The sequence below is a fragment of the Erythrolamprus reginae genome, chromosome 9 (genome assembly GCF_031021105.1).
Source record: "Erythrolamprus reginae isolate rEryReg1 chromosome 9, rEryReg1.hap1, whole genome shotgun sequence".
Classification (NCBI taxonomy): Eukaryota; Metazoa; Chordata; class Lepidosauria; order Squamata; family Dipsadidae; genus Erythrolamprus; species Erythrolamprus reginae.
This window is the reverse complement of record NC_091958.1, coordinates 42414744-42428239: the sequence shown is the minus strand read 5'-3', so window position 1 is coordinate 42428239 and position 13496 is coordinate 42414744. Positions and strand designations below refer to the sequence as shown.

Genomic DNA, 13496 nt, shown 5'->3' with positions numbered 1-13496 from the left:
TCCAAAAGCAAGCTCTGTCTACTCACCTCTTCAAACTTTTTAGTTTTTGCCACTTCACAGATTTGTCCAATTGCTTTTATCCGATTGTTTAAGCCACATTCTATGCTCAGTTCCTGAAAGACAAGTCTAGGCTTAGATCTGCAGCAGGTTCACAGACAGGGTGGTAGCTCTACATGTCTGGCCGCATTGAGCAGTGACAGCTTCAAGTCTTGTGGACTTCAACTCCCAGAATTCCTCCACCAGTCATTCTTCCTTAGGAACGGGAGCTGAAGTCCACAAGCCTTAAACTCGCCAGGTTTGAAGACCCTTGCACTTCTAAGACCTAACTCAGGGGTTGACAGCTTTGAGAGTTGAAGTCCACAAGCCTTAAACTTGCCAGGTTTGAAGACCCTTGCACTTCTAAATCCTAAATCAGGGGTCTTCAAACTTGACAGCTTCAAGACTTGTGGACTTCAACTCCCAGAATTCCTCCGCCAGTCATTCTATCTTAGGAATGGGAATTGAAGTCCACAAGCCTTAAACTTGCCAGGTTTGAAGACCCTTGCACTTCTAACACTTAACTTAGGGATTTTCAAACTTGACAGCTTTAAAACTAGTGGACGTCATCTCCCAGAATTCCTCCACCAGTCAGGCTTCTCCCGGACCAGGAGCACAACTGTCTGATGCTCCCGAGCTGCCGCCGCACGCCCTGCCTCGTCTGCTCGGCGAAGGGCATTCCTCCCCACTTATTCTTGGTTTTACAGCCGACTGAGCAGGATCAACCTCTCTCCTGCGTGCCACGCTCCGGGTTTCTCTGATCTCTGGCCAGGCTCTGCCCCACAGCTCTAGTTTCAACCCCTGCTACAGGCACCCCCAAGAACATGGCGCCAGTGCGGGCAACAGCTCTGCCCCTTCAGGGCCTGTTTGCCGAGCTCCTCAGCCTCGCGATTCAGTGGCGGCGGCCTGGGGCGTGGCTGTGACATTCCCTGTGCTGCTGCTCCTCAAATGGAAACCACTAGAGCCGCTTCAGCAGTTGCCGCCACCGCCGGAATCGGCTAACTCAGGCGGCACACCTGCCTTGTCCCTGCCAGCTGGAGGCTCCAGACAGCCGCCTGGAAAGCGATGCTTTGTTGCTGGTGCTTAACCTGGTGCAGGGTGGAACCTCCAGGAGCCCTTCAAGAGGAGGCTCCTCTCAGGATTCCCCGCATGCAGCTGCGGAGGAGCGGGCAGGGCACCTCCGCGGTGCTCTGCGCAACCAGCCGGCAGAGGAGGCCCGTGGGGCAGCCCTGATCATCTGGCAGGAGGGGGTTTGGCTCCATCAGCCCCCACCTCAATCTCCTGCCTTTGGGGCCATCCTTGGGGTTGAGTCGCTAGCCTCCCATCGAGGGTGGCCTCGGCAACATTCGGTGTATAAAATGCACCCAGTTTTTGACCCATCTTTTCGAAGTAAAAAGGTGGGTGTTATACACCGAAAAATACGGTACATGAATAGACATATAAAATCACATTAAAAATTACAATAAAATACAAGTTACAACTAAAGATGGGGAAGGAGAGAGGAGAATATACAGGAGAGAAAGTTGGAATTGGGGGCCCTTGCCAACTGCACAGCCAGGTCTTCAGGCTTAGGGAAGGTCAGGATGATGGGGGCCCACTTCATGGGGCAAGAGGTTCCAAAGGGCTTTGGGGTTTAGGATGCTCACGTCATAAATCAAAGCTAGTTAACCCTGGTTAGTTATATAAAGCAATTTCATCAGGATGCTATTACTGTAACCCCTCAGCTGCACCAAAAGGGTTATCTTTTAAAGTAGAATATCCTTTAAATGTAAAGGGGATTTAAACATATTAGACATTAAATTACATATATCTTATACATGAAATGGCTATTAGGATTTTATGTTAATAGCATATAGTACATAGATATTGTCTTGCATCCAAAGACAATATGACTACCAGTAATTCATTTCACTAAACCAAAGTCTATTAAATTGAGGATTTATTTTATTCATAAATCCTTGGGGAAACCAAATCATAAGATAATTTAAAGGATTTAAAAACACTTTAAAATTAAAATCTGTATCTATTAAAATTCTCAGCTCTTAATATAAGTTCTGGGTTTGGAATATTTCTGAAAGTTACCTTGAGTATTTCTGCGGTGATGATGAATTCTGTCTGTTTTCCTTCAGATGATTTAGAATTGGGTCTGGATGACAGTCCTAGGAGGCTCTTAAACTTCTCCTTTAGCCCAGGATCTTTACTTGGTGGCTTTGCCATTGTTAATTAAGATGGTACCAAGCAAAACTGTGCGGAGAGAAGATTGCTTCAAGAAGGGAAAATAGTTTTTGAGATTTTCTCAACATAACTCAGATAGAAAGTTAAGAGACAAAAAAGTAGGCATCTACAATCCACGCTACACATGCTCCAATATGGCATATAGGTGGCTGCTTTATGGGATACAGCATATGTCCAACTTTTGTCAGGAATTCTTCCTCTTTATTTGAAAAAAAGGTCACTATTGAAACAACTAGTAAATTCTGTGCATTAAAATGTTATCAACTTATATGAGGAGAACCAGTGTGGTGCTTTAGAAGGAAATATATGGAAGAGCCTCAACTCCATTTTAGTCACTGGCTGAGCTCAGGAGCTAGACTTTGAACCAAACTGGCCTTGCAGGATTGTGATACCACTATGTATATAGTGGCGAACTGAATACAGTGGTACCTCTACCTAACAACGCCTCTACTTAAGAACCTTTCTAGATAAGAACCAATTGTTCAATATTTTTTTGCCTCTTCTTAACCATTTTCTACTTAACCCATGCCCATGTTACTCCAACACTCCGCAGTCTGCATTGGTTGCCGATCAGTTTCCGGACACAATTCAAAGTATTGGTCATTACCTATAAAGCCCTTCATGGCACCAGACCAGGATATCTGCAAGATCGCCTTCTGCCGCACGAATCCCAGCGGCCAGTTAGGTCCCACAGAGTTGGTCTTCTCCGGGTCCCGTTGACTAAACAATGTCGTCTGGCGGGACCCAGGGGAAGAGCCTTCTCTGTGGCAGCTCCGACCCTCTGGAATCAGCTCCCTCCAGAGATTAGAACTGCCCCTACCCTCCTTGCCTTTCGTAAACTCCTTAAAACCCACCTCTGTCCTCAAGCGTGGGGGAACTAAGACATCTCCCCCTGCCTATGTAGTTTTTGTGCATGATATGACTGTATGTATGCTTTTTATATTGGGATTCCTTGCTTTTTAGATTTTTTAAATGTACTATTGTTATTTTAGATTCTAATTATTAGATTTGTCATTATATATTGTTTTTATCACTGATGTGGGCCACCCGGAGTCTTCGGAGAGGGGCGGCATACAAATCTAATAAATAATAATAATAATAAATAAAAATAAACCTCTGCCAGCGCCCAGAGAAAGGAAACACTCCCTTCGCTCTGGGCAGCGACTCTCCTCCTCCTCTTCTTCCTCCTCCTCCTCCCACCCAATATTCCGAGCTTTTATTTCTTTCTTAATGGTTTTGCATGCATTTTACCTTGATTCCTATGGGGAAAATTTCTTCTACTTACAAACTTTTCTACTTAACAACCTGGTCACGGAATGAATTAAGTTCGTAAGTAGAGGTACCACTGTATGGCGAACCTTTTTTTGTTTGAGTGCCAAAAGGGTGTATGCAGCTGCATACCCAGAGCCCAGATGGGGAAAAAAGGAAAAAAAATCAAAATTTTGCTACCAGTACTGTGTACCTGACTCTGTAGGAGCCCACCACTGTTTCTATCACACCTTTATCACTTCTGATGCTGCTGCAACCACTCAGGGTGGTGGGTTGCGCCCAGGGGCTTTCCCCCAGAAGGGTAGCAGGGTCGGAACTCCCGCAGTCTCCCTCCCGGGGCCTTCCCCACCCCTGGCTTCACCGTCTCCTGCCAAGGCCTGGGGGGGGGGGCACAAGGGAAGGGGCGCCGAGGGGGCTTCTTCTCCTTCAAGGGAGACTCTCTCTCACCCACCGCTTTGGACTCCGCTCCTTTAGGCCCAAGCAGCCGCCAGTCGAGAGACAGGCCCGACTGTCCCGGGAAGGGGGCTGGGCCCAGAGCCCCCCCCCCTTCAGAAGAGCGGCCACCGGCTCTGCCGCCTTCCTGGCATCCTCCCGCCCTCGGCCTCCTCCGGAAGGGGCAGCCCCGGTTTGCCAAGACCACTCAGAGGCCCCGCCCCCTCCCCTCTCCTTCGCCCGGGCGAAGAGGCGCACTTACCGGCCTCCCCCCCGAAGGTGGTGGCGCTCCGACCCCCAAACCTTGTAAACACCCCGCCCCCTCCCTGGAGCCCCGCCCCCTCCATCGGAAGGGCCGCTGAGTTTCCGGCGTGGAGCGCGGGCGACGGCAGAAGAAGGCGGCTCTGGCCGCGGGGCGTTGTGGGGGCTGTAGTCCTCGGGAGGGCGATGCAATGTGCGTGGGACGCAGCTCCTCAGCCCGGCGGAGGCTGATCGGAGCCCGAGGTGAGGCGATGGGGGGGGGGGGAGCTGGCCGGGGTCCCCCTCCGCTCACACTTCGCAGAAAGCCGCGGGGGCTCGTCTCCCGGGAGTCCATTGATCCCCCCCCCCCAAGTCTCTTCCTCTTGCCTCGAAATGAAGTTTCGGGACGCAGAGCGGTTGGGGGGGGAGGCACGGCCCTTGCCCGCCCTTGGGATGGAGGCTAGCCGGCCTTTGGGAGCGCAGCCTGGGGAGGGGCCTGCGGACGCGCGCTAGGCGGGATTGTCCGCCGCCGCCCCACAAGCTTTCGCGACACCCCCCCACCGGTGCATCTCCGGAAGGTCTGTCCGCCCCACCCACCCCATCCTCGGCTGGAAGGGAGGCTCCGCCGGACTCGGGCAGCCTCGAGGCTCTTCCTGCCTTCTGCCCCATCGCGGTGGTCCCTTGGCAGACAAGAAGAAGCCTGGATGGCTCTGAGCCACAGGTCTTCAAACTTGGCAACTTTAAGACTTGTGGACTTCAACTCCCAGAATTCCTCAGCCAGCTATGATCCTCAGGTATCATTTACTTCAGAGGTCTTCAAACTTGGCAACTTTAAGACTTGTGGACTTCAACTGCCAGAATTCCTCAGCCAGCTATGGTCCTCAGGTATCATTTACCCGAGTTCTTCAAACTCAGCAACTTTAAGACTTGTGGACTTCAACTCCCAGAATTCCTCAGCCAGCTATGGGTTGGGACTCAGATACAGAGATTTACTTTGTCAAGCAAAAGGTTGAAGGAGAAAACCATCGCTGACTCTGAGAAAGAGCCAAGAACCAGTTTTTTGATGCCAGCCTTTTTCCTTGTGAGCTGCCCAGAGAGAGGAACACAGGAGGCCGCAACCGCGTTGTTTCCTAGTAGCAAACCCGGTGTTCACCTTTGACTCTTCCTGATTGTGGCCTTCCGGAAAGCCCTTAAGACCTGGCTCTGCTCGCAGGCCTGGAGCCGTTGACCAATGATACATAATAATAACAATAATAATAATTTATTAGATTTGTATGCCGTCCCTCTCCAAAGACTTGGGGCAGCTCACAACAACAATACACAAAGTAGTACAAATCCAATAATTAAAAACTAAAGCTAAAAACCCACTATCATTTAAAAACAGTCAAAACTACCCAATCATACCACACATAAATCTTACTAGTCAACAAGGGAATACATCAATTACCCCCTGCCTGGCGACATAGGTAGGTCTTCAAAGTCTTGTAGAAGGTGAGGAGGGTGGGAGCAGTTTGAATCTCCGGAGGGAGTTGATTCCAGAGGGCCAGGGCCGCCACAGAGAAGGCTCTTCCCCTTGGTCCCACCAGACGACATTCCTTAGTCAACGGGACCTGGAGAAAGCCAACTCTGTGGGACCTAATCGGCCGCTGGGATTCGTGCAGCAGAAGGTGGTCCCATAGATAATCTGGTCCAATGCCATGTAGGGCTTTATAATAATAATAATAATAATAATAATAATAATATTTGTATGCCGCACCTCTCCGAAGACTCGGGGCGGCTCACAACATAGCAGTAATACAATACATAACAAATCTATAGGTCATTACCAACACTTTGAATTGCGTCCGGAAACTAATTGGTAAGCAGTGCAGGCCATGGAGTGATGACGAGATTTGGACGTATCTAGGAAGGCCCATGATTGCTCTCGCAGCCACATTCTGCACGATTTGAAGTTTCCGAACAGATCCTAGATCCGGCCACAAAAGATTTGTATGCTTTTTGTAATGGGTTTTAAATTGTCTTTTTTAGATCTTGCTTTTTGTTATAAGCCGCCCAGAGTCCTCTGGGAGTTGGGCTGCATATAAATTACATTAATAAATAAATTCAGTATCTTCTCTTTCCTTTGGCCAAGTTTGAAAATGTCATCATATCTTGCAGCACTGGACGAAATGAACCAAGAGTTTTTCCTGAGTCTCCTATTGCTTGTGTGTGTGTGTGTATGTGTTTGTTCCATTATGTGTTTGTTCCATTACATATGATTTATGTATGGTTTGATTGGGCTGTGTGACTTTTAATGACAAGGGTTTTTAATTGTTTTTTTAAGTATTATTATTATTATTATTTATTAGATTTGTATGCCGCCCCTCTCCGTAGACTCGGGGCAGCTCACAGCAATAATAAAAACAATGTACAGTAACAAATCTAATATTTAAAAATACCTTTAAAAACCCTTATTTAAAAGCAAACATACCATACATAAACTATATAGGCTTGGGGGAGATGTCTCAATTCCCCCATGCCTGACGGCAGAGGTAGGTTTTAAGGAGTTTACAAAAGGCAAGGAGGGTAGAGGCAATCCTAATCTCCGGGGGGAGCTGGTTCCAGACGGTCGGGGCCGCCACAGAGAAGGCTCTTCCCCTGGGTCCTGCCAGGCAACATTGTTTAGTCGACGGGACCCGGAGAAGGCCAACTCTGGGACCTAACTGGTCGCTGGGATTCGTGCGGCAGAAGGCGGTCTCGGAGATATTCTGGATTTGTACACTGTTTATTATTGTTGTGAGCCGCTCCGAGTCTCCGGAGAGGGGCGGCATATAAATCTAATTAATTATTATTATTAATTATTATTATATGTTCCAGCAATAACAGAGACCTTCTGCACAAGAAATCTGCGGAGTGGGAGGAAAGTCGGCATTGCCTACGAACCCCCAGAGGAAAACGGGGCCGCAGAGGCCTCCAAGCCCAAGAAGCAGAAATGGGAACCGGCCAACTGGAAGCAGCAGCTGGCCAACATCAGGGAGATGCGGAGGGAGAGGGATGCCCCGGTCGACCAGATGGGGGCTGGGACGTGCTTTGACAGGGAGGCTCCTCCGGAGGTAAGCAGGGCAGCCAGGAGACTGGGGGGGGGGGGGGGCTAGGGGGTCCCAGGCCAGCCAGAAACAACACAGGGTCCCCCCTGCCTCCTTTTTCTCCCTTGTGCTTGGCAGGTGAAGCGCTACCAGATCCTGCTGTCGCTCATGCTCTCCAGCCAAACCAAAGACCAGGTGACTTCTGCGGCCATGATGCGCCTGCGGGAGCACGGCCTGACGGTGGACCGGATCTTGGAGACTGACGAGGAGGCACTGGGCCGGCTAATTTACCCTGTCGGCTTCTGGAGGGTGAGTGATTTGCCATTTGGTAAAGGAAAGAGCCGTGGTTAATTTGAAGTTTCATCCTCTCTCTGACTTCCATGGGCCCACTCACCCCATCCCAGCAGCCGATCATTTTCCACAGAGGTGGCTTTCTCCGGGTCCCGTCGACTAAACAATGTCATTTGGTGGGAACGAGGGGAAGAGCCTTCTGTGTGGCGGCCCCGGCCTTCTGGAATCAACTCCCTCCAGAGATTGAAACTGCCCCCCTCTCTTCACCTTCCTCAAGATTCTAAAGACCTATCTATGTCTCCAGGCAGGGGTAATTGCTATATCCCCTTTTGCTAGTAAGATTTATGTGTGGTTATGATTGGGTAGTGTTGACTGTTTTAAATGATAGTGGGTTTTTTAACTATAGTTTTAATTATCGGATTTGTACCATATTGTTTATTGCTGTGAGCCGTCCCAGGTTTTGGAGAGGAGTGGCATACAAATCTAATTAATTATTATTATTATTATCCCAGCCCTATGAGCCCCTGCGGGATTGTCACAATCCATCTTGCTAGCTTTGCCAGAACAAAACTTGACATCCTCAGAATTTTGGGCCAAGATGGACCTTGACCTAAATTATTTATTTATTTGCTTATTTGTTTGTTTATTTATTCGATTTGTTTTATGCCACCCTTCTCCTTAGACTCAGGGCGGCTTACAACATGTTAGCAATAGCACTTTTGAACAGAGAATCAGCCTATTGCCCCCACAATCCGGGTCCTCATTTTACCCACCTCGGAAGGATGGAAGGCTGAGTCAACCTTGAGCCAGAGATTTGAACCACTGATCTGCAGATCTACAGTCAGCTTCACTGGCCTGCAGTACATCACTCTACCTGCTGCACCATCCCGGTTGTAATCCAGCAAATTCTGATTTTCTTAAGGTGGTGAAGTTGGCACTGTAACCTGGATGGCTTCTCAAAGGGTTTAAAGCCCCGGTTCCCAATGTGGGCCCCACACCCCACAGGGGGGCAATTTTGTTTTTAATGGGGGAAATTGGGACCCACTAATTAATGGCCTTTTAGGCTTCCTCTGCGTGAATAGTTCACTTTTTGAATAATAAGAATTATATGTCATGGGGTGGGGAGGATTTCAGAGGTGCTTAGATGAAGCATGGCCAAAAAAAGGCTGGGAACCACTAGAGAATGCAGGTCAAGTCTATAATAATAATAATAATAATAATAATTATTATTATTATTATTATTATTATTATTATTATTATTTATTAGATTTGTATGCCGCCCCTCTCTGGAGACTCACAACAGTGATAAACAATGTAACAAATCCAATACTTAAAAAAGACATTTAAAACCCATATCATTAAAATAATCAAACAACCAAACAACCCAGTCATACCATAACATAAAGCATATTAGCCGGGGGATACCTCAATTGGTCCATGCCTGGTGACATAGGTGGGGTTTTAGTAACTTATGAAAGGCGAGGAGGATGGGGGCATTTCTAATCTCTGGAGGGAGTTGATTCCAGAGGGCCGGGGCCACCACAAAGAAGGCTCTTTCCCAGGGCCCACCAGACGACATTGTTTAGTCAACGGGACCTGGAGAAGGCCAACTCTGTGGGACCTAATCAGCTGCTGGGATTCATGCGGTAGAAGACGGTCCCGAAGGTATTCTTGTCTGATGCCGTGTAGGGCTCTATAGGTCATTACCAACACTATGGACCCGCATTGTGGTCTTGAAGCTTCCAAGTAACTTCTAGGCAGCTAGCTGTCTCCCAATACTATTGGAAGGGGAACAGTGGTGGGACAAAGGAAAAGTAGGTCTTTTTTTGAGTTAGAAGTTCCATGTTCTTTTGGCGCCAGCAGATTAAAACACAATAGGAAACAAAAACGATACTAAGGGAGTCAGATTAGCCTCGATCTGTTCTGGCAGGACTGTTCCTCCTCCTCTTCCTGAGTTAGCCCTGCTCATTGATTGACCTTTTCATGGGCTGCAGAACAAGGTGCGATATATCCAGCAAACCACCGCCATCCTGAAGCGGGACTATGCTGGCGACATCCCAGAAACCGTTGCAGAGTTGGTGAAGTTGCCTGGGGTCGGTCCGAAGATGGCCCACCTGGTGATGGACATCGCCTGGAAGAACGTTTCAGGGATCGGTATGTCTCTCACCCTGGTGGATTTCTTTTGGGGCAAGAAGCATTTGGCCACCGTAGTTTTCTACTGTCATCTACGCCCTCTTACGCAGCTGAATTTTTGAGGCAGCTCTTTGCTAAAGGAGGAGGAGGAGGGTGGCGGTGTAAAGCAGTGCCACCTTAAACCAAAGTGGGGCTCCCATTCCAGGCGATGGGGATTGACAAAAACGAGCATCGCTCTTGGTCTCCACACACTACAGTCAGGATGAGCCCTTAGGATCTTGCCCCGGGCATCAGACTTCCGCTCGTTTTCCCACCGCCTTCTTACTGCAGAAGCTTCACGCAGCCCTTGGCTGAATAAAAGGCCTTCAGCCTGTGACTCCAGATATTGGTCATGAGGGGGAGAAGAATCTGGGGGCTGAGTTTGGAAAGCGCCAGAAGAGCCTCTGGTTCATAGAAACATAGAAGACTGACGGCAGAAAAAGACCTCATGGTCCATCTAGTCTGCCCTTATACTATTTCCTGTGTTTTATCTTAGGATGGATATATGTTTATCCCAGGCATGTTTAAATTCAGTTACTGTGGATTTATCTACCACGTCTGCTGGAAGTTTGTTCGAAGGATCTACTACTCTTTCAGTAAAATAATATTTTCTCACATTGCTTTTGATCTTTCCCCCAACTAACTTCAGATTGTGTCCCCTTGTTCTTGTGTTCACTTTCCTATTAAAAACACTCCCCTCCTGAACCTTATTGAACCCTTTAACATATTTAAATGTTTCGATCATGTCCCCACTTTTCCTTCTGTCCTCCAGACTATATTGAGTTCATGAAGTCTTTCCTGATACGTTTTATGCTTAAGACCTTCCACCATTCTTGTAGCCCGTCTTTGGACCCGTTCAATTTTGTCAATATCTTTTTGTAGGTGAGGTCTTAAAGCATCTCTGCAAAGCAAAGGCTAAGGTGTCTCACCATGCTCTGAGCCATTCCACAGACAAAATTGTAGAGTTGGATCATCTGGCCCGGCCCTCTGGAAACCCAAACCCTTGATGAAGGTCTATTGAGCCTTTCTCAAACTCTCCATTCAGAAATGTCCTTCTGGGGCCAAACGGGGATTTTTTTTAAACGTAAACCACGATTTTGCAACCTCAGCTGATGGATTGGTCTGCAACTGTCTTCCCAAGGGATCAAATGCCCTCATTCAAGAAGCTGCGTTGGATTGCAACAGGGAGCAGCGTTGCCCAGTCCTTACTTAGGACAACCTCCTCTTTCTGATTTTGAACTGCAGGTGTGGACACGCATGTGCATCGGATTTGCAACAGGTTAAAGTGGGCAAAAAAGGAAACCAAACTTCCAGAGGAAACGAGGCAGACCCTGGAAGAATGGCTGCCCAGGTGAGTCTGTCCAGGCTGCCCCACAACATTTCACTCCTTCTCTCTCACAGCCCCCGTGAACTTTGGGCGAGGACGCTGAGTTGAGAAGCTCCCACAATACCATTCCTTATTAAGCCAATGAGATGCAGACAGTTTTTATTTATTTATTTATTTATTTATTTATATTTGATTTGATTTGATTTGATTTGACTTGATTTGATTTGATTTGTATGCCGCCCCTCTCCGAAGACTCTTTAACACTGGTCTCCAGGTGACCTTCCAGCATGGCCTCTTGGTGGGGGTGGGGCTCCTGTTTTTCAGCGCTCATTCATTCATTCATTTGAATTTTATGCCGCCCTTCTCCTTAGACTCAGGGTGGCTTACAACATGTTAGCAATAGCACTTTTTAACACAGCCAGCCTATTGCCCCCACAATCCGGGTCCTCATTTTACCCACCTTGGAAGGATGGAAGGCTGAGTTAACCTTGAGCCGGTGATGAGATCTGAACCGCTGATCTTCAGATCATCAAGGGTGGGGCTTTGAGTCAGTCTCCACTCCTGGTGAGTCCATGCAGGCGTGATTTTTCATCACCGCCTTCTTCTTTACAAGGCCTTGATGGGGTGGCCCAGGATCACACAGCTGGCTTTGTGCTTGTGATGGGCTCTCAGTGTCCAGCCTGGTGCCATAACTACAGGCCCATGTTTTGACAACACGCCGATCAGTTTCCGGTCACAATTCAAAGTGTTGGTAATGACCTATAAAGTCCTACATGGCATTGGACCAGAATACCTATGAGACCGCCTGCTGCCGCACGAATCCCAGCAGCCAATTAAGTCCCACAGAGTCGGCCTTCTCCGGGTCCCATCGACTAAACAATGCTGTCTGGCGGGACCCAGGGGAAGAGCCTTCTCTGTGGCGGCCCCGGTCCTCTGGAATCAACTTCCCCCCGGAGATTCGAACTGCCCCTACCCTCCTCACCTTCCACAAAATGTGCCAGGCATGGGGGGGGGGATTAACCTCCCCCCCCTTCTCCAACCTCTATATTGATTAAACTGGATCGAGTGTGCATGATTGTGTAGTTAATGGGCTTTTATGACAATGTGTTTTTAATTTAGTTTTAAACTTTTTAACGTTAGACTTGTATTGTTTTGTATTGCTGCTTTGTTGTGAGCCGCCCCGAGTGTTCGGAGAGGGGCGGCATACAAATCTAATCAATTCAAATTGAATTGAATTGAATTATTTATTTATTTTATTTATTTATTTTATTTATTCAATTTTTATGCCGCCCTTCTTCTCCTTAGACTCAGGGCGGCTTACAACATGTTAGCAATAGCACTTTTTTTAACAGAGCCAGCATATTGCCCCCACAGTTCAGATCCTCATTTTACCCACCTCGGAAGGATGGAAGGCTGAGTCAACCTTGAGCCGCTGATGAGATTTGAACCGCTGACCTTCAGATCTACAGTCAGCTTCAGTGGCCTGCAGTACAGAATTCCCCTTCTGGATCTCGATGCGGTGTTACTCTTTCGTCTACACTGAAACGTTTCCTTCCCGCCGCTTGCAGGGCTCTCTGGAGTGAGTTAAACTGGCTCCTGGTTGGCTTCGGGCAGCAGATCTGCTTGCCTGTCCGTCCACATTGCAACAAGTGCCTCAACAGGGACATCTGCCCAGGAGCCGCAAAGTGATGAGGAGCAGGAGCCTGGGAGTTGCTTGGGAGAAGCTGTTTTCCGCCAGGCCGAGACTTGGAGCCCGTCCCAGGAGCTGCAGGGCCTCCTTGGATAAGGAGGAGGTCTCCCTGCCCTCCTTCTCTGGGCACGGACGTGTGGGGCTGGGATTTCACGCTGCCTCCCGAGCCTCTATGGGAAGGATGGACTTTACCCAGCAAGCACTTTTAATAAATAAAGTCTGTGGGAAGAGACTTTGGCTGGCTTCCTTCAAGAGGGGTACCTGGAAGAAGAACGGATGGCTGCATAGATCTGGGGCAGGCAAGGGCCTTCAGGGCGTTTATTTATATTTATATTAAATATTCATAGCTGGTTTCCTCACTTAAAGAACAAAATATCTCCAAATTAAAAGAAAATAAACCATCGGTGGAAGCAGCTTGAAAGTAGCTAGAGTCACAGCACAATACTAGAAGAGAGGGGCAGCAGGGAGGTCCAGTGGGTGCCCGGCCCAACATCCTTTCAGGGAAGGACTGGTGCCCAAAGCCAGCCCGTTGTAGAATGACAGTCCCCTCGGCTTTCCACATCCCCCTCTCACAGAGGATTCATAGAATCAAAGTTAGAAGTGACCCAAGAGGTCATCTAGACCAATTATGCACACTGCAGGATTCACTCACATCGTCCCCAGTAAAAGATTAATAGAATCATAAGAGTTGGAAGGGACCCGAGAAGTCATCATAATTGTGAGAGATGCTGGGAACTGT

The 13496-nt window shown here is 48.3% G+C and overlaps 2 protein-coding genes across 5 annotated transcripts in view; one reads left to right on the top strand and one right to left on the bottom strand.

Moving 5' to 3' along the window:
• The window catches only part of TSC2 (TSC complex subunit 2), a 78127-nt gene extending 73842 nt beyond the window's left edge, over nt 1-4285 (bottom strand). Inside the window, 3 exon segments of the mRNA XM_070760981.1 lie at nt 27-113; nt 2119-2280; nt 4235-4285. Coding sequence (XP_070617082.1) covers nt 27-113; nt 2119-2253 — 222 coding nt within the window. The 5' untranslated portion in view covers nt 2254-2280; nt 4235-4285.
• A 53-nt stretch (nt 4286-4338) lies between these two features.
• NTHL1 (nth like DNA glycosylase 1) lies at nt 4339-12989 on the top strand. 4 transcript variants are annotated; one of them, XM_070760979.1, is made up of 6 exons: nt 4339-4476; nt 7069-7304; nt 7416-7586; nt 9563-9722; nt 10986-11091; nt 12636-12989. In XM_070760979.1, the coding sequence occupies exons 1-6, from the start codon at nt 4425-4427 to the stop codon at nt 12754-12756; spliced, it is 846 nt and encodes a 281-aa protein (XP_070617080.1). In that variant the 5' UTR covers nt 4339-4424; the 3' UTR covers nt 12757-12989. The 4 variants fall into 4 exon arrangements, 3 of the variants coding, with proteins under 3 accessions (XP_070617080.1, XP_070617081.1, XP_070617079.1); XR_011559843.1 differs by having other exon boundaries at nt 4364-4476; nt 10623-11091; XM_070760980.1 differs by lacking the exon at nt 4339-4476 and adding an exon at nt 4679-5097.
• Nucleotides 12990-13496: the final 507 nt, after the last annotated feature.